Below are 20,184 nucleotides of genomic sequence, written 5' to 3'. Positions count from 1 at the left end.
CAGCTGTCGAGTTCCTTGTGAACCAATACCGTTAAACACATATTTCTCTCCCATGACACTTGGCACAGTGACCTATAGGCTGTAAGTACTAAGTGCTGGCCTAATGGGTGAAAGGAGCACAAAGAAACCTGAAATACCAGAAATTATATTGAATACTTTATAAAAATAAATTACCAGTCAAATATTAGTTACTTTCATTATTTGGTGACATACAATCATAGCAGCATTAGGCACCATACATGCATGCAAAGATATATATTCCTATTTAGGAATACATACAGTAATGCTCAACTCTACTCCCTTGTTATAAGGAGGAGATGAATGTAGGACATTTATTTTGGAAGGGGATAGGCAGACAAGAAAGGGAAATGATACAAGAAGGACCAAAGAGAACTCTGAAGAGGGCTGAGTATGGGAATAATTTGAGATGTATTCAAATATTTTTTATTCACTGTCTAAAAGTATCCTTATGAGAATTAATACTGAAAAACAAGAGACCACGGCCACCTTAAAGTTACAGGTAAACAATTATTTGGCTAATTGCTAATAAAACACCTCGACAGAAAATACTGTAAAGGGAGATTAAAGAACAACAAATCTAAGCTTGAAAACATAGGAAAAAAGAATTCTAGAAAGGGAACAGTATCTAGTTGCATTTCACTGTAGTTCAAAATAAGGAATTGTAGAATGTTCTGTCTAGTCATAATGGGTAGGAGATTGAAGAGTAAGTTATATCTATGCCCCTATGTTTCTAAAGTGGCCATCATTTGAACATGTATGTAAGTGTATAAAAGTGGCATTTTAGAACAAAAAATTACAAAAAAAAATTTGTCTTTGATTTTTGGGGAAAAAAACAACTGGAAATTTCTAGAGTAGCTCAGCTCCACTTTGATTTACATGAAAAATAAAAGCATAAATAACAACATAAATTACTTAAAACCTTATTGGTACTTCACTATTTTCAGAATTCTACAGGTTAGAAAAACAAATGTCTATGGGAAATAAAAACACAAATGACTCGTATATTAACCTAATTAGATAATCACCAAGTGACAGTATAGAATTAAGAGGCTTTTGAAAAGTTACATTGTCATTGTATAACCCCATGTACTGCATTAAAGAGGAATGCTGTAGTCTAAAACCCCCGCATATATCCAAGGCAAATTCTCCACCTACCAGTTAACGTATAAGGAACATTTCTTTTCTAAAAACATTATGAAATTGACATTTCCATGGGCTTTTTAAATTTACAAACCAGGAATCATAGTAAAAACAGAGACAGGCAAGGATTCAGTTAAGCATTAATACAGTCATTTAGAAACCCGCTAAAAATAAGTTTGATTCAGTATTGTGCTCTAACATGCAAATTCAAGAAATAAAACTTTATATACCTAACTTACTATATATGTAAAGTACCTTTATCCTTTTATTGTTAATATACAATCTAATTTCCTAATTGTAGATAAACACAGGCAAATGGCCTGAAAAAATACTAAATACCTAAGACAGACTTGTAATTTCACAGCTAGATTTCCTTACACATTTTCTTGACACCAATAACAAGAAAACAAAAGATACTGTCATAACTAAAGGACCTTATCCTAATCTCCATCAGCACCCAGAATATTTGCCACTTTAGGCTTTACCGTAGCTGGCACATTTAATAAGAACTATTCTGTGCCATAAATAAGGGTGATATGTAAATATGAATATAATTAAATTTTAATTATGAAATTTTATTTACATTTTGCATACTGATGAACAATTGTGACTGATTTTTTATGTTATATGCATAGCACGAAAACCTAATAAATGCTTACATCTAATTCTCTTTTTCTATCTAGTTTGAGCAAACTAATAATCTAAAAAAGTATAGGAGCCCATTTTGGAGAATTATTACATTATTTATATGGTATGAATCCTACAGCAAAATCACAATGTATGAAACACGTTCTTAACAATGTTCTATACATTAAAATACAGCTTTCCTTCATGATATAATAAATCAAAAATAAATTAGTAAAATAATACTAGTAATAACATATAATAATGGAAAATATAAAATCTTCTATTCACACACTTCTGAGTTCATTTTCTAAATGGAAAAGGGCACAGATGATTTTTCAGTCAGAGGATAAAATTATGTTTATTAGGGAGCATAGTCATATCCTAAGATTCTGGCTACCTGCAAGGTACCAGGCTTGGTCCAGGGCAAAATACAAACAGCTAATGGATAAATAGAGGAAAAAACTCTGTGGTAAATGCCATCCATAGAATAATACAGAAAGGGAGCCCCAGGAATTTGGGTAAGGAATACACTGGTTCCAGCTGAAGAAATGAGGGAAGTGTATTCTCCTTTGGGGAGAAGGGAAAAATAAAGGAGTTTATATAGTTAGGCAGGGAGTGAGGCAGGGAGAAGAGGTAATTTGTTAATTATCAGTGTTCGTGCTCCTTAATTATTATGACTTATTGAGCTACAAATGGGGCTGGTAAGGTATAAGGCTGACGATGGGAGAATGAGGCTGGAATAGAAATCGGCTCCTGCTAGAGCCATCTCACATAAAGTCTGTAATATTAAAACGACTATGGAAACTGAAGCAGGCTGGGCTCTAGACGAGCTCTACCTAAAGACAGAGCTACACTCACCATAGTTCAGAAGGCCCTCTTCTGCACACTGATAAAAGTCACTTTATTTACTGAGAGGATCCAAACAAAATCTGGAGCTCCAAGTAACTCAAGAATGTTAAAATCCCCAAAGCAACTTCAAAATTGAAGGGAAAAAATGAGCAGTTATCATTTAAAACCGTCTCCCAAAAGTCATTACAAATACTGAGTAAATCTCTGCTAGTTTATAGCTTGATATATATATAATAATTTAACCTTCCATTAAAGTAGAAGTCTGTCCCCAGATTATCCAGAGAAACTGAATGCTCAATAGGCCACATGAAATAATATACAAACCACCTATAATAACAAATAACATATATTCTGTGGAGAGGATTCGGTTCCTTGCCACTATTATATGGGTTTCATTGGAATGGAAAAATGTGTAGAGGCACTATAAAGACACTATATATATCTAAGGGGTGTACCGTCCATCCTGATATTTCCCATAGCACATTTTCACTATAAAATAATTTCAAAGAAACTAATTCTTTAAATATTAGACACAAATGATGTTCCTCAATATTCACAGTGTAACTTCAAAAATATTTTACATTTTTAAAATACAAAAGTTATCCTTAATCATTAAAATATGAGCTGTCATTTTAACCAAGGCTTTACAATACAGAGTGTTTTATTTTTCAACATCTATTAGGCAAATCCCTGCAAAACTTTGCAGTCAATTACCAAAGGCTGTGAAGGGATACATTTCGGCCCATACTCGGCAAGAATGCAGAGCATGTAACGAAGACTCAGCTGTACATTTATACATACCTTACATTTGTAGCAACTGTAAATTAATGCAGAATATTTCTCTCCTCTTTAGTCTATTTTCTTTCAACAGACCATGATAAAAACTTAGCCAATAATAAAAAAAAAAACAAGCAAAAAAGCAGTGCTGTTACATATCTAAAAACTGTTAGCATTTTCTCAGCTTTAAATGGAAAAAGTGTTGGTATCTAGCAAGCAAATCTTCCGCTGCCAAATAGGAGATCAAAAATGCAAATATCCAAACAAAGACAGGTAAAAATAGGACATAAACAAATATTTCCAATTTCCAAGATCATACATAAAAAATAATATATGTTGCTATAATTTTAATCACCAACAAAGCTTCAGTTCTATTTAACAAACAACTTTCAGTGTCTGACATTTAAGAGGAAAGGCTTTAAAACCCATGCTTCACCAGTTCTATGAATATGTCACAACTGCCAATAACAGATACAGCAGCATTTCATTTTATGGTGAAAAGATGCCAGTAAAAATAGCTGTATGTACATATGTACATATATGTGTGTATACACATATATGCCGACTTCAAAAATTTTCAGTATAAAGCAAGAAGAAATTGTTGAAGGGGGATATTAAAGAACTTACCTTTCGCCCATCACTTGCATGGCAATTCACATTTAGAGGAGTCAGTAAAGCCATTAGTTTTTCTTCATTACCACTCCTGTAAAAAGGTAGTAAGTCAACTCCTATGATATTATAGAGCTTCTTATGAATATTTATGGATATTTCTCAGAAGAGTGGAAAATAATATAGGCTTGCTTTGATTTCCTGTATATGGTTCTCAATGACTCTCTTTTGGTAGACTGAATTCAATCAACACATTCCTAATTAATTCCTGTGAATCATCATACAGCGGTACATCTTGGATAGTACATCTTTCTACATTTTTAATGGTTTTATTTATCTGCATCAAGTCACCTTCTTAGTTACAAACAAACTTTATTTTGATAAGTGCTCTAAAACACTGGGCTTAAAAATACATACAAAATGATGAACAAAGCTAACTAATTAAATTATAAATGACCAAGAACAAAAGAAAATGGATGAGAATTTTAACATTTACTTTATACTCCCCAGACAAGCTTTGCTAGAAAAATTTTCTGAGAAAAATGAAGAGATAGGTTTTTAAATACTCCACGAAGATCATCCGAAAAGCTGGGCAACTAAGGTCTGCAGGTACCCTGAGAAATGTTCCAAATAAAATTAACCTTGTAATCTTTGCCATGTTGCACAACTCTATCATTTAATAAACATCATGTAAAACAAAGTATATAGAGATTGAGTATAGGGTCTCAGCCGCATTATCACGTAAAATCCAAGCGAGACAATAACATGTTATAATTTTTATAGTCCTCCACCTGCCCTCCCCCTTTTCTCCCTTACATGCATTATACTCACTTAAAATGAATGGAATCACTTACCTAGCAGCTTCTAGGAGTTCGTCTTTCTTGTATTCACCTAGATGATTGCAAAATATCATGCTGTTAGCATTTGGCAGAAGACAGATTAAGAAATGCAGTAGGCAGCAAATAGAGAATTAAATAGAGAAGAACAGAAAAAGAGAGTCCACACCCCGCTGGGTGATGGAGCCGTGACGTTAGCCAGCTTGTGAAGGCAGCATCACCAGTGCCTTGGAGACGGGCAGCAAATTGACGCAGCTTCTTGTCCAATCCTCAGATGAAATAGCTTTCTTCAGACAACCAATGAATGCTAAATCTCGTGTCCAGAAACACATTCCCTCTGATAACAGCATGCCAGCTGAAGACAATGTCCCCTCCCCCCTTTCCTATTCAGGCTGTCACAGTATACTTGTGAAGCATAATACATTCTGAGACAAAAGCAAAATAATGTGGCTCTTTAAAGGTACAAATTACTAGCCTTCAAAAAAAAAAACCTCAGTTTTATTTGTAATGACATGGAAAGTTTTTTTTTTTTTTTAATTAATTACCGTTGCTGAGCATTATAGCAGTAGAAAAAAACACATCAGCATCATGAAGCTTTTGCCTCAATAGGGTAGGTCTGTAGACTAGAAATACGTGAACTCCGTACCAAATGCTACGAACCTCTTGGAGGCAGTGCTCCAAAAACCTAAACAGTGAATACAGTCTTAGATGACAAAAATATTCTAGCATGCTGCAATCTTCAGACTTTACACAAATTCAATACCAAATTTTAGTAAACAAGAAACCCTTAAAATTATTTTTAAAAAGGATGCTGGGGTCTCTGAGAGTAAGCAGATAGCCAACTATTGAGACGTGGACAATTTTGCTCCCTTCTATTTTTTAAAAATATCGCAGACTGAAAAACAGGTATATAATTTCAAACCTTTGATACACATTCCTTAGAGTATGCAAGATCTAACAAACAAGCTTCTTTTGCAAACTCAGTTGAAGGACAAAGAATTTTAACAATACAGTGTTTGTTTATTCAATAAATAAAAAGAGCCAGGACTATGATTCAGCTATAATGTGCTGAGTCAGTTTGCTATATCATTAGAGAAATAATTATACAAAATGTCTAAGCAAATAATTACATGAAAGCAAATATTAACCATACATAGAAGAAATAAAATTTTAGATTAAATGAAAATGTTACAATTCTATTAAGAAATAAGCTTAAATTATTTTAAACATCTTATCATTTATAAATATGGATTTCTTTGCATTTTGTTTCTGTTTTGTAACAGAATGCAGAATATTGATGCAAATACTCAAAAGACACCTAAGGACAACCAAGTACACGCTTAAATTCTATAGCCCATCACTGGCAAATATTCTTTTGGTTCAAACTTTGTCTTGCTTCTCATATTAAGATTACATTAAAATCTAGAAACTGTAAACAGTTATTTTCAAATAAGGAAGAAGTTATTAAATATCTATTCCCTCCTAAGGAAATTTTATATACCACTAAAGTCACAGATTCAACAATCTACATGGATAAGCTAGAATGCATCATTCATCATAGAGTTGGTCTTTCCAATTTCCCATATATTGTATTCCACATTCTTTGGCTAATTGACAGTGTTAAGATTTATATTACTGTATCTCCTAGCCAATAGGTTCTTGTCTTCCCAAAGCCAAAGACCTACCTTTACTACACATTTTAGGTGGCAATATGGAAGTGAGTGAGTCAATTTAAAAGCTCCTTGTGAGGAATATGACATAAACCATACTCTCAGATGCCTTAAGGATCAGGGGCAAAGTAAGTCAAATTATGAGATTATCTCTAGAAGTCATTCAGTCAGTCAACAAACATTTATTTGAAAATGCCAGATTCAGACCCACAAAAGACCCCAGTATCATCTCTGAACTCAAGGAGTATTGGTCTCTTAAGTGAGCCAGACAAACATAAGGTCCCAGTAGAGTATGAAAAGAATCTTGTGAAAGTCATAAACAGCTTAAAGGCTGGTCTGACTGAGATTGGTAAGAGGCAGGGTAATTGTGGCTCAAGGAAGGTTTCCTGGAAGAAGGGAAATGTACGCAGAGTTTTGAAGGAAGAGCAAGCGATTCTCAGGTAAAATGAAAAAAGGGTGAAGGAGAAGCAGGCAACCAGTGTAAAACAGAAACAAAAACCAATAGGAAGGGAAACAGTAGCTCTGTAAGTCTGAAACCACACTCACACTGCAGGGGAATGGGTAGGGAAGGAACAGATCACGAACGGCTCTCTAAGAAGTTTGAACTTTACTTCAAAAATAATGAGGAAATATGGAAATATCTCAACAAGAGGAGTACGAAGTATATTTAAAGACCTGTAAGTTTTGTAATAATATAAAATATCTCCAGACTCTACTTCTGTGAACTGTTGTCGGGGAGAAAAGTGGCCCAAGAGGTAGGGGGTGGGGAGGGACAATGAATTCTGACATAGTTTATGTTTTGGGGCCAGTGTAAATTCCCTGATTGACGGTCACAACACATGAAAATTGGGAATTGAAGTAGCTACTATTGAAAGCTGAGTCGTAGTCAAACAAGACTCTAATAAGCTAGATAATAAGAGTGCAAAGTATTTAGGATTTTCAAGGTTCAAATCAGTCTACCCACATAAACTTCTCATCAAGTATTGCTTATGAATGTTTTCTCCAAAAGGCGCATTTTTTTTTTTTTTTTTTTTTTACAAAAAGGTTATTCCTGCATGGATAAGATGATAATAAACCAAAGCTCTCTAAAGGAACCATATAAGTGCACCCGACAGAGTCAGGCACAGGTATTACAAATGACTTTCTACTTTTACTTTTAGAGGCTCTAGTACTTTAATCAGCTTTTCTGCAATACATTCCAACATCCACTATCTGGTGCCCAAGGACCATAATCCATAAACAGCTGAAGCTGTTTTTCAAATGCTACATCTCAGGAACAACGAGCAGTGAATTTAGAATCCCTTGTACATTCTGACGACAAATCTGAGCTACTTACTTACCAGCCAAACCACTGGTTTGGTGTCATTTTAGCAAAGAATCTGAGAACATTCTGGCTGGGACTATATGGTGCTCTATGGAGCATTTATATTCTTTAATAACATCCAGATAAAGGCTAGCAATAGATCAGCCGGAAAGGAAACTAGGCAATTACAGTCAAGATAATAGCAGTCAGGAATGCTGAAAACAGATAGCTTAAAATATTTTTCTTTGATTAGAATAAAATAAGTGGGATTAAAAAAATAAGCAAGCCACAAAGTTTACTTTTCAAAGTCTGAACTGCTTTTTCTTTTTAGTAAACTAATGCCAGGATATATGTAAAAATAAATACACACACACACACACAAGCATACACACACAGGAGGTGTGAGTCAATGTGTTAAAAAGAAAGGTTTAAAAAAAGGTTAAAAAATAACGGTCAAAATAGGTTAAAAATGAAACTCCCCTTTTATTTCTCTGAGGTAGTTAGAAAAAAAAAACTTCTCTTTTCACTTAGTATGAAGGCAAAATTACCTTTTGAATAAAAATGAAGAAAACTTACATCAATAAATAGGAGTCATAATTATTGACTTATCTCAATTTCAACATTTAAAAGTGCCTCTTTCTTTAGCAAGTGAGAGAATCAAAGGAGACTTAGTTTTGTAAAAATGAGTCATTTGGCTTTGTTGAGGGGAAATAACATGGAAAGATTATGAACACAGAATCACAAATTCTTAGAGCAATGAGGGACCAAAAAAGAATTACGACTTTTGTCTACTTTGAAGCCATTCACAATATATGCCTATGGTAACATCTTCTTAGATGCAATGAGGGAAATGGAGTTTGAAAGTCACCTTTCTTCTGTCACCTCACCTCCAATTTCAGAATTGTTCTCCTAAGGGATCATCTGCAACATATTCATTTACAGTTAATGAAATTGACACCGAGGCAGTTAAATGAATTGTCTAAGGTTTTACTGAACATTATTCATGATCAGCCAGGCCCTGAAAAAAGCTAATATGTAAGCACAAACTAACCAAACCTGAGCTCTACAAGATGATGTAAACCAAAGAGTAACAAAACAGTAATGGCAATAAAACAATTTTAAAAATAGTTAACAATAACTAGCTTTAAATAGGTTAAACCTATTTATATTATTTAAGCTAAATATTTCCATCAAAACCATTTTAAAGCATTAGAACTCTCATATGAGCTTGTAAACATGGGCAAAAAAAAAAAAAAAGTATACAGGGCTTAACCTTTTTAGTTTGTTTTAACATTTTGGACCAAGGGAGTGGGAATGAGAAAAATTCATTCCAGTTCTATTCAAATGATCAATGCTTTCTGCATTTCCATTAACATGCTTAATTCCTCCTGCTTTAGATACCTCAAGGGAAGGGCTATGTAAAGACTTTAATCAATCATCTCAGTTATCAGGTGTAGGGACCCTTGTGCTGCTGAGTGCTAAATAGTACCATGAATTGATAATTCTTATAGAGATACTTTCTCATCAAGGTACCAGCAAATATAAGAGATTAACTGATTCTTGTAGCTAAAATGACAGCCTACATGGGGAATAAAATATTAATTTAGGTGACAAACTCCATTGTATTTTCACTAATAGCTTTGAAAATTCAGAACTAACTATGTAGCTGTGGAAGGAATTTCATTAAAGCACTGGGAAATAATCTCATCTCAAGAAGCTTAAAGCTACAGGTCTTCCACCAAAAGCAATTCGCAGATAGACTGGTATTCTACTTTAATAAACAATGGCTCCAGGAGTTCTTGAATTCTTTTTTCTCTCTGAAATCTTTCCTAAATATTTTCAGGACAACTGGAGAAAAACTACGACTTTGTAAGAGTTCTCCACGCCTTCCTCCTACTTCTGAATCTTATCAGTCTTCCCACTCATTCTGATACTGGAGTCAAAGTCCATACCATTAATTAAGTCTAGAATCATGGTCAGACTACACACTCCACCTCCATTCTAAACACAGAATAATGTGGGGCTTTCAAATTCTAGGCTTGAACAGAGAATTGTTCTAGTGGAGATCCTTTTATTTTCTTTTGCTTCCTACAACTCGGACCTTTTAATTAGTCAACATTAGCTAACATTAAACATCACCTGCACTACCAAAGTCCATATCAAAGGTCCATACCAGAGGACCTCAAAGCCGTGCTGTCCTATACAGTACACGGCACTCTCTCATAGCTATTTACTTTCACGGACATTCACGTTATACAAAAACAAAAACTGTTCATCAGTTGCACTAGCCTTATTTCAAGTTTTTCAATAGGCACATGTGGCTATTGTCTCCTCCAGCAGACAGTGCAGAGAGAACATTAGAACAGTTAAACATTTTTTGGACCATGCTACTCTAGGGTTTTTATTGACTATTTAAGAAGTCATCTTAAAAAAACAAAAAAGAAGTCATCTTTTACTTTAATAAGCTACTTTCCATATTATTCTTACTATTAATTTGTCAATGCCAAAACTCTGTAAACTTTTTTTCCCCTATTAAATATTAAACAACTTCTTCATCAGTATGAAATATAGGGGAAGACACTGAACTGTATGATAAAGGATCTGGAGTGGATTCTACCTCTGCCATCAATTTACTTGTGTGACCTCGGGAAAGTCACTCTATATTCTAGGGACCTTCTTCTATTTTATTGCCATCTGGAAAGGGAAGGTGAAGGGTTCAATGATTTCGGGTTTCAACTGTAAAATTCTCATCCTGTATTTGATTCTCAATATTGCTCAGCTCTTTTTCTAATACAATTTTAATGTTGCTCCAAACAAACTTTAAGGAAAAACATAAATTATGTGGGAAACAAAATCTCTACTGAACTGTTATAAAACGTACTACACCTGCGAATTACAGAATAAGTGGTAAAGCAATTTTAGTCAACCTGTACTATTTACTTAGTTGGTTCTATATTTTGGTGACACTCTAACAGAAGTTAAATGAAAATAGCTCTTTCAGAAGAAAGTGGTGATCTGTAGAATTCTGATATTTAATTATAGATATTTCTATTTTGTTGGTAAGATTTTTTTTAAGGAAAAGTTCATCTAAGCATTGAACTAGATATAAACCAAAAGATTGAGAATTTTCCAATTCTTTGAGAAAATGGAAGTGTCCCACTCCCTGCAAAAAAAGAAAAATCAATTTTCAAAGAAAAAGACCCCCAAATACGATTATATTACCCTAGATCACAATATTTAAATGATAAAAAATAACAACAGATTACATGTCAACACAAAACCCAAACCGATGTCCTAAAACATTTAAAAAACATAATATAACATTCAAATATAACAAAGGCTCTGCGAAAAAACCACGTAATGCAACCAGTAAATAACAATTATTTTCTTTTAAAATTATTTTAATGTTTATTTTTGAAGGAGAGAGAGACAGAGTACAAACAGGGGAGGGGCAGAGAGAGAGGGACACATAGAATCTGAAGCAGGCTCCAGGCTCTGAGCTGTCAGCACAGAGCCTGACACGGGGCTCGAACTCACAAATGGTGAGATTATGACCTGAGCCAAAGTTGGACACTTAGCCTACTGAGCCACCCAGGCGCCCAAATAAATAACAGAATCGTTAACTCTTAGTTTCTGTGTGGGCGGTCATATGACCTTGCTTAGCCCCAGCAACATCTAGTCCAAAGTGTCCCATTTATGGACACTCTGCAGAGTTTCAAATAATTTATACAGGTCTCTGACATTCTGTCAGTTGTATCTGGCACGTAACAAGACTTTTCATTGGATTTTTGTTATTAAAAATTAAGTATTTAAATTTGGGGCATAAAAATAAATGTACACTACTCCCCCCAAAAAGGGTATATTACAAGATATATAGACTCTCTAAAACTGGACATTAAAAGCCAAGAAAGGTGTTCCTACAGGACGTTATCAACCAATGAGAAATTCTCCAAAGTATGCCTATACTTTAAAAAGGAAAGGACTTTTAGATTATTCTGCAGAGGAAAAGACCTTTTGATACATCAAAAAGAAGACAAGAAGGGAGAGCTGGGTGAGACTGGGAGACGTGGGACACTGATTTTTTTTTATTATCACAGTGGCTGTTCCCCTCCCAAAAAAGGGGTTTGGAAAAGTAAAATCCATATTTGATCCAAAACAGGCCAATAGTTTTATATTCTTTGTTCTGTACCAGTGGTCCCTTTTCCATAGTCATCAATCTACAATTTCTTATTTTTTTTAATGTTTATTTATTTTTGAGAGAGAGTGAGCAGAGGAGGGGCAGAGAGAGAAGGGGACAGAGGATCCAAAGCAGGCTCTGTGCTGACAGCAGACAGCCCAATGTTGGAGTGGAACTCATGAACCACGCACGAGATCATGATCTGAGCTGAAGTCAGACACTTAACCAACTGAGCCACCCAGGAGCCCCCACAATTTCTTATTTGTAAATCTCAAATCCAAAAGGCTCCAAAAAGTCATCTGGCAGCAAAACTTAACCTACTCAGCGTACCTAGTTATCATATATTTCAATGCAAAAATATTAATGTTTGACTACAAGGTGCATCACCAGACTCTACCGGGATGTTTTATAAGGCATACAAGATGGATGTACAGTGTCTTATTTTATTTGCATACTGAAGTATAATTTATGTAAAGTTAAATCCATCCCTTTTAGATGTACAATCCTGTGAATTTTGACAAACTTATACAGCCTGTGGCCACAACCTCCAGACACAGAATATTTCCATCACCCAAAAAGTCTCTTCAGGCCCCTCTATAATCAGTCTCCTATCCCAACCCCCTTCCATGGCAACCGTTGATCTTATTTCTGTCCCTATAGTTTTACTTTTTTTAGAATGCCATACAAATGGAATCAGAGAATATGTAAACTTTTGAATATGGGTTCTTTTACTTAGTACAAATGCTTATTCATGTCATTGGACAGATCAATATTTGTTCTTTTTGACTGTTAAGCAGTATTCCCTTATATGAATGCACCTGAATTTGCTTACCCATTCACTAGCTACTAGAGATCCAGGTTGTTGCCAGCTCTTTGGTAGATTATGAATAAAGTAACTATAAAAATTCAGATTTTGCAAGGACCTATATCTTCACTTCCTTGGGCAAATATTAGGAGTAGGGGTACTACATATAATAAGTACATGTTTAAACTTTATAAGAAACTGCCAAATAATGACTTCTTTAAAAATTTGAAAAATTCTTAATTCTGGAATATGGATGTATCACCTACAGAAAGGAATAAGAGGGGCGCCTGGGTGGCTCAGTCAGTTGAGCCACCGACTCTTGATTTTGGCCTGGTCATGATCCCAGGGTCGTGGGATCAAGCAAGCAATGGGCTCCACCCTGAATGTGGAGGCTGCTTAAGATTCTCTCTCCCTCTCCTCTTCCTTGCTCACTCTCTTAGATAAGTAAATAAATAAGAAAGAAAGAAAGAAAGAAACAAACAAACAAACAAGAACAAAATAGAAAAAGTTTACTAATGAGATATAAGACAACTCTGCCACAACCTCACAATTAGAAACCCCAACCCTGCGTCTCATGGGGGCAATTCACCTAAAATGAACTAATTTGCACAGCTTTTTAGTTCTTCACTTAATTGTGCTTTTGTATTTTTTTCAATTTTTAAAAAAATGTCTATTTATTTATTTTGAGAGAGAGAGAGAGAGTGTGTGTGTTAGTGGGGGAAGGGCAGGGGGAGAGAGGGAGAGACAGAATCCCAAGCAGGCTTCACGCTCAGCATAAGAGTGCCCTGCACGGGGCTTGATCTCAAGACCACGAGATCATGACCTGGGCCGATTTATTAAGAGTCGGACACTAGGGGCGCCTGGGTGGCGCAGTCGGTTAAGCGTCCGACTTCAGCCAGGTCACGATCTCGCCGTCTGTGAGTTCGAGCCCCGCGTCGGGCTCTGGGCTGATGGCTCAGAGCCTGGAGCCTGTTTCCGACTCTGTGTCTCCCTCTCTCTCTGCCCCTCCCCCGTTCATGCTCTGTCTCTCTCTGTCCCAAAAATAAATAAACGTTGAAGAGTCGGACACTAAACCAACTGAGCCACTCAGGCGCCCTGTTATTTTTTTTAAACAGGGAGAATATACAAATTTGATCTCTTCATGCGAGAAACTGGTACATGCTACCTGCAATCCCAGAGCTGAGAATATATACACAAAGCATATTTTGATGTGTAGGAACCATGCTGTTATCTGTGAAAGGAAAATTACTTTCCTGCAGTCTTACACTTATCAGGATGCTTGGCCCCTCAATGTATCAGGCTACTGAGGGCCTGGAGTTTTGTGAGACACCTACCTGGGAACTGTCCAACCTCTGCTTCTTATAACAAGGACCTAAAAAACAGAGGCTAATGTAGAAGGGCAAGTGACTACCTTTTGAATAATATAAGAACTGGCTTGTCTTCATTGTAATTATTGTGCATGATTGCATTTACATTCTTTGTATAATGTATTTTGTCCTTGGTTTACAAAAATCTCTAAAAGATGTAGTAACCCTGTTTGCCATTCTGGCCTTCTCAAAAGCACCAATTGTGGTTTATTTCAACTGCAAATGCTTAATGTATTTTTTTTCTTATAGTGTCCCCAAAGTATCACTCAATCTCTTATTCAAGTTTAGAGGTTCATTAACTTTAGTGAAGTTTGATGGTATTGTACTAGGCACAGTCTTTCTCATTCAAACTCTTGTTCTTTTTTTTTTTAACTGCCATTCATTTATTAGTTGTCCTCTGAATAACATCTTTTCTTTATTCATTTAAAAAACATGCATTCCATAGCTACAATATGGCAATAATACAGCTACCACTACTGTGTTGTGTACTTAATCTGGAATCAGCAGGAGAAAAAGCGATAGAGTTAGAGCAGCACGCCAGGCATGGCACCAAACCTACACAGCATCTCCTGCATTCAGCAGGCTGCAGTGCAGAACTGTTGTTGATGGCAGTATCTCTCACCCATGTGAACGTTATCTGTCACGTGTGGTGAGGAAAAGTGGTGGAGGACCACCCTAAGGAGATAACAGAACTAAGCACTACGTTTTTAAAGCTTTCAGATATTTACCAATGCGACTGAGAGAGATACTGTGTGTGTCTGGGTATGCCTGGGTAAATAGAAGATTCAGATCAGGGAAATGGATGGTTCCTAACCTTTTTTGGATCATGGACCATGCTAAGGAGTTAAAGAAAGAATAGCTTTAGACCCCCTCCCTAGGGAGAAAACACCTTGCACACTTGACCCTAAACTCAAATCTTTTAGAGTTTTTGCAGGCTTTCTGGATTCATCAAGTCACCACAGGTTAAGAACCTCTGGTTTGTGCTCGTCGCTTCTCAATATAATTTTAAAACAGGCTTGGCAGTATAAACAGTTTGATGTCCTTATTTTATACATGATTCATCTAAGACCCCAAATTTTAAAACTATGTAGTGACAAAACTAGGACTGTAATCTCTGCCTTGTGACAGTAGGGAGGGGCCAAGTTGCTGGAGCAGCATGGAAGTTTACTACTTCTGATGGTATTTTTTATATGAATGGTATGGAGTGATTTCATGAAGTCAAGTCATATACAAGCTTGGCCACATATTTTTGGGCAGGATTTTAAACATGCGGAAATGGACTAGAGGTTGGATAAGTATCTACCTTAACAAAGAAGTTTGAAAATTCAAGGTTTTTTGGGGAAAAGTGACTGATGCCAAATATGTTGAAAAGGCATAAAGAATACTGAATAATACTTCAAATAAAAATCTGGTCCATATTTTAAAGGATCTTGAGTGAAAACATGGTATCTGTCTTTCTCTGCCTGACTTATTTCACTTAGCATAACACTCTCCAGTTCCATCCACGATGCTACAAATGGCCAGATTTCATTCTTTCTCATTGCTAAGTTGTATTCCACTGTATATATAAACCACATCTTCTTTATCCATTCATCAGTTGATGGGCATTTAGGCTCTTTCCATAATTTGGCTATTGTTGAAAGTGCTGCTATAAACATTGGGGTACAAGTGCCCCTATGCATCAGCACTCCTGTATCCCTTGGGTAAATTCCTAGCAGTGCTATTGCTGGGTCATAGGGTAGATCTATTTGTAATTTTTTGAGGAGCCTCCACACTGTTTTCCAGAGTGGCTGCACCAGTTTGCATTCCCACCAACAGTGCAAGAGGGTGCCCGTTTCTCCACATCTTCACCAGCATCTATAGTCTCCTGATTTGTTCATTTTAGCCACTCTGACCGGTGTGAGGTGGTATCTGAGTGTGGTTTTGATTTGTATTTCCCTGATGAGGAGCGACGCTGAGCATCTTTTCATGTGCCTGTTGGCCATCTGGATATGTGGATCCTGAGAAACTCAACAGAAGACCAGGGGGGAGGGGAAGGGGGGAAAAAAAGTTACAGAGAAGGAAGGAGGCAAACCACAAGAGACTCTTAAATACTGAGAACAAACTGAGGGTTGATGTGGGGGGGAGGGGAAAGTGGGTGATGGGCAGTGAGGAGGGCACATGTTGGGATGAGCATTGGGTGTTGTATGGAAACCAATTTGACAATAAATTTCATATAAAAAAATAAATGATCTTGAATGTTAGGGTGCAAGATTGAACATTATTTTGTAAGGCATAGGAAGAGGGAGTTATTCTTTGCTTTTTTTGAGTACAAGAGTAAGCTAATTAAAGCTGAACTTAACCTGGTAACTCAATGAGTTAAGACCTGGAGACACTGGGGATTAGTTCCAGGGTCACTGGCAAGAGGATGGTGGGAGGAAAAAGAACATAGATGGTAGCAATAAGAATGGAAAGAATGTCAAGGAGAGAGAAGGCACCGAGCGGATCACGATGCAGCAGAGTTTGTAATCTGATGTGTTAGCTTTATGGTGTGATTAGGAATATCATGTTGCCCAACTATAAACTGTAAAATTTAAAATTTAAAATATTTGTATATTGATCTTAGATTAATACTTTGTCCAATAATCTTTCTGAACATAATCACAGAAGTACTTTGATGTTTCAGTTTATATTTAATAAATATATTACTATTGATTCAGACTTCATATACTGAGAAATGTCTATTAAGTTAGAATAACCTATTTAAATAATATAGTTTAATTAATTATTTTTTCATATATGAAATTTATTGTCAAATTGGTTTCCATACAATACCAAGTGCTCATCCCAAAAGATGCCCTCCTCAATACCCATCACCCACCCTCCACTCCCTCCCACCCCCCATCAACCCTCAGTTTGTTCTCAGTCTTTAAGAGTCTCTTATGCTTTGGCTCTCTCCCATTCTAACCTCTTTTTTTTTTTCCTTCTAATATAGTTTATTTAATTATTTAGTTGTTAAAATTGAGCAGCCTTTCATTCTTGTACAGCCCACTTCAAGACACATATCGAGGGTTCACAGTCCAGCTAGGAGGCATTTCAGACATATTAAATATAATGTTCTCCAGGAGAAGTAGTTTTAAAAAATATTGTATCTGAAAGACTATAAAGAGAGCTACTGAGATATAATGCCTGGAAAGTCAATTTGGCCTTTTCCTGAGCATAACATTAACTTCAAAACAATTTTTTTAATGTTTCTATTTATTTATTTTTGAGAGAGAGACAGAGCACAAGCAAGGGAGGGGCAGAGAGAGGGAGACACAGAATCTGAGGCAGGTTGCAGGCTCTGAGCTGTCAGCACAGACGTGTGGCTCGAACTCACAAACTTCGAGATCATGACTTGAGCTGAAATTGGATGCTTAACCGACTGAGACATCCAGGCACCCCAGCTTCAAAAATTTCTAATCAGGCTGAACATTCACTTATTAATTTACCTAACCATTCATTTTATTATAAAGTGAATGCACTGGGCTATTGTACTACTACGATTACTTTTGGCTTCAACTATCCTCTCGTATTTTTATCTACTTTCCTTATTTTGTTCAGTGAGGAGACATAGGAGGATGTTTACTATTTCAGAAAAATATGGAAAAAAAGACTTTAAAGTTGAGGAAATAAAGAGGACATATTTGCATTTGGGGGAATAATTATTTTAGTATTTTGCTTTGGGAAAGTGCTTCATGCCCAACTAAATAAAAGTCAGAAAAATGTTTTTATTTGAATTAGCAAACAGGAGAAAAAAGAGATATTCAATTTCAGATAATCTTAAAATTATCTTACTGGGATACATTCTCCTATGCAGATTTGGCATACAGCCACGTCAATTGTACATTTTCATTTTCTTATCTGAAATATATTAAACCCCATCCCTTAGTATCAGTTTTATCTAGTTCCTTCTTATTTTAAATACCTAGCAATACAGGGAAGCAACATTTCTATCAGAAATATGTCAAAGACAATCTGATATTAATAACAATGAAATGTGAGTCAAAATTCCTTGTCTTTTTGTCTTTTCCTTGCTGATAAAAATTTGTCTCTTAGTTATTATTTCTTAGAGGGCAGAATTTAGATTTATGTAACTTTCAGCACTTGATATTGTTTCAGAACATAATTATTCAGAAATTCCTTGTTCCTCCTTTTTTTTTTTTTGGAAGGCCGAGGTTAACCTGTGATACACATCACTTCATGCACACAATGTTGCCATGAGGTTCAGACACGGACGGTAACATTAGTTTGCTTTTTCAAGGTTAAGTTTTGGTTTTGCATTATCCATAACTTAATTGGAGAATGTGCCAGTAAGAAATGTTTAGCACCATTTCTAGACACAGATAACCAAAGACAAAGACTGCAGGTACTACACCCGAAAGTGTCTTGAATGAGGAGATCAAATTTATATACAGGTTCAAAAAAATTATTTTTGAAATAATGATTTTAATATAAACACAATAGTTGACAGCAAATTTTAAACATTTCTGAAGAAACAAACTGTTTTGGGGTATTTTGGGATTTCTACTCTTGCATGGACTTATTTGCCTTGCATGAATTTGTCAACTACTCTCATGTAAAAATTGTCACTTTGCCTTATTAGACAGCTGCTGCCATAAAAATTGACTCTCTCGGAACACTCAAAGACCACATCACTCCGGACAGCCAAGTTTTCAACATCACTCTGCTAATTTAGCAGTTTAATTCCTCTGCTCTTGATGGAATTTCTTTGTGAAATATATTACACAAGCGTATGCATTCAAAAAATGGGTTATTCCAAACATAATTTAACCTTTCGTGACAAATCAGGGCCAATTATTATGAACCTCAGCCAGACTGTGCAATGATGCAACAATGTTCTTTGGGCCTAATGAGATGTACAGGCATGGCTGTACCTGTCCAATAAGATTGCTATACATTTTATTATTTTTAAAGTATAATTTATTTTTTTTTCTTTGTGTTAATGATTCTCCTTAATTTAGAGTGTCTAAAAATGCTGTCTAGGGCAAACATAATTCAAGGCACATGTGTAACTTAAAATTTTCTAGTAACCATGTTTAAAAAAAAAGTGAACAGAAGACACTAATTTTAATAATACATTTTATGTCACCCAATATATCTAAAATATTATCATTTCCCCATGTGGCACTAGGCCCATTGCTGTGTTCAACAGCTACCTGTGGCCAGTAGCTACTGTTTTGGACAGTTAACATCTGAGACCATCATGAGCTGGAGGACTACAAAACTCAGTAAATGCGGTCACTAAGGTAGGAGCAAATTCTAAGTTAAGAATGGCTCTCCTAGGTGTGAGGAACTTCTGATTCCGAGCATGACTGCTGGACATTTATTTGGTAGGGGTGGAGTGATGGGTGGGAGAAGAAGAAAGGGAAGGGGAGGTGGAAGGAGGAAGAAGTAGGGGAGAAGAAAGGTCAACAGTAAAAGTAGAGGTAGGGATGAAGTTAGGGAGGACAAAGAATCCAAGAATAAAGTTTCTGAGGTAGACTCTCAGAAGACTGCAAACTCAGAGGTGAGTAAAACATACAAAGTACTCAACACTATTGACCAGATAATGCAGAAATGAGGCTTTTCTTAGTTGGTAAATAGGGCTTTTAAAGATGTATGCAACAGTGAAGAGAATTCACAGGTATTAAGGACTGGAGAATCCTTGCCACCTGCTAGAGGATCCAGAGAGGGAGACCAGCCATAGTTAATGGTGACTCACAGAGGCAGCACAAGCTTTTTACAAGGCTACCTCGTTCAAATGCATATGCCAAAAAGTGTCTGAGAGTATGCTCAGAGAATGTGTCAAACACACCATTAACCACTTTCAATGAATCTTGTAGAGATGAACAACCTTACCAAAAGAAAAATAGACCATTTCTAGTGATAATGACACTCAATCCTGGGCAAGAGACCAAAGGACTTGGTAAATTCATTATTTCTTCTTGAAACTTAAAACAACAACAACAACAAAGAACTTTG

The 20,184-nt window shown here is 35.9% G+C and overlaps 1 protein-coding gene across 2 annotated transcripts in view; it reads right to left on the bottom strand.

Moving 5' to 3' along the window:
• The window catches only part of TNKS (tankyrase), a 215,720-nt gene that overhangs the window by 99,918 nt on the left and 95,618 nt on the right, over positions 1-20,184 (bottom strand). For both annotated transcript variants that reach the window (XM_043560611.1, XM_043560620.1), the window contains exons 4-5: positions 4,878-4,914; positions 4,042-4,117 (exon numbers count right to left, since the gene is read on the bottom strand). In XM_043560611.1, coding sequence (XP_043416546.1) covers positions 4,042-4,117; positions 4,878-4,914 — 113 coding nt within the window. The remainder of the gene's footprint in view (positions 1-4,041; positions 4,118-4,877; positions 4,915-20,184) is intronic.

The sequence above is a fragment of the Prionailurus bengalensis genome, chromosome B1, assembly GCF_016509475.1.
Source record: "Prionailurus bengalensis isolate Pbe53 chromosome B1, Fcat_Pben_1.1_paternal_pri, whole genome shotgun sequence".
Taxonomy (NCBI): Eukaryota; Metazoa; Chordata; class Mammalia; order Carnivora; family Felidae; genus Prionailurus; species Prionailurus bengalensis.
Note: the sequence above shows the minus strand (reverse complement) of the source record. Positions and strands in the feature narration are given on the sequence as shown.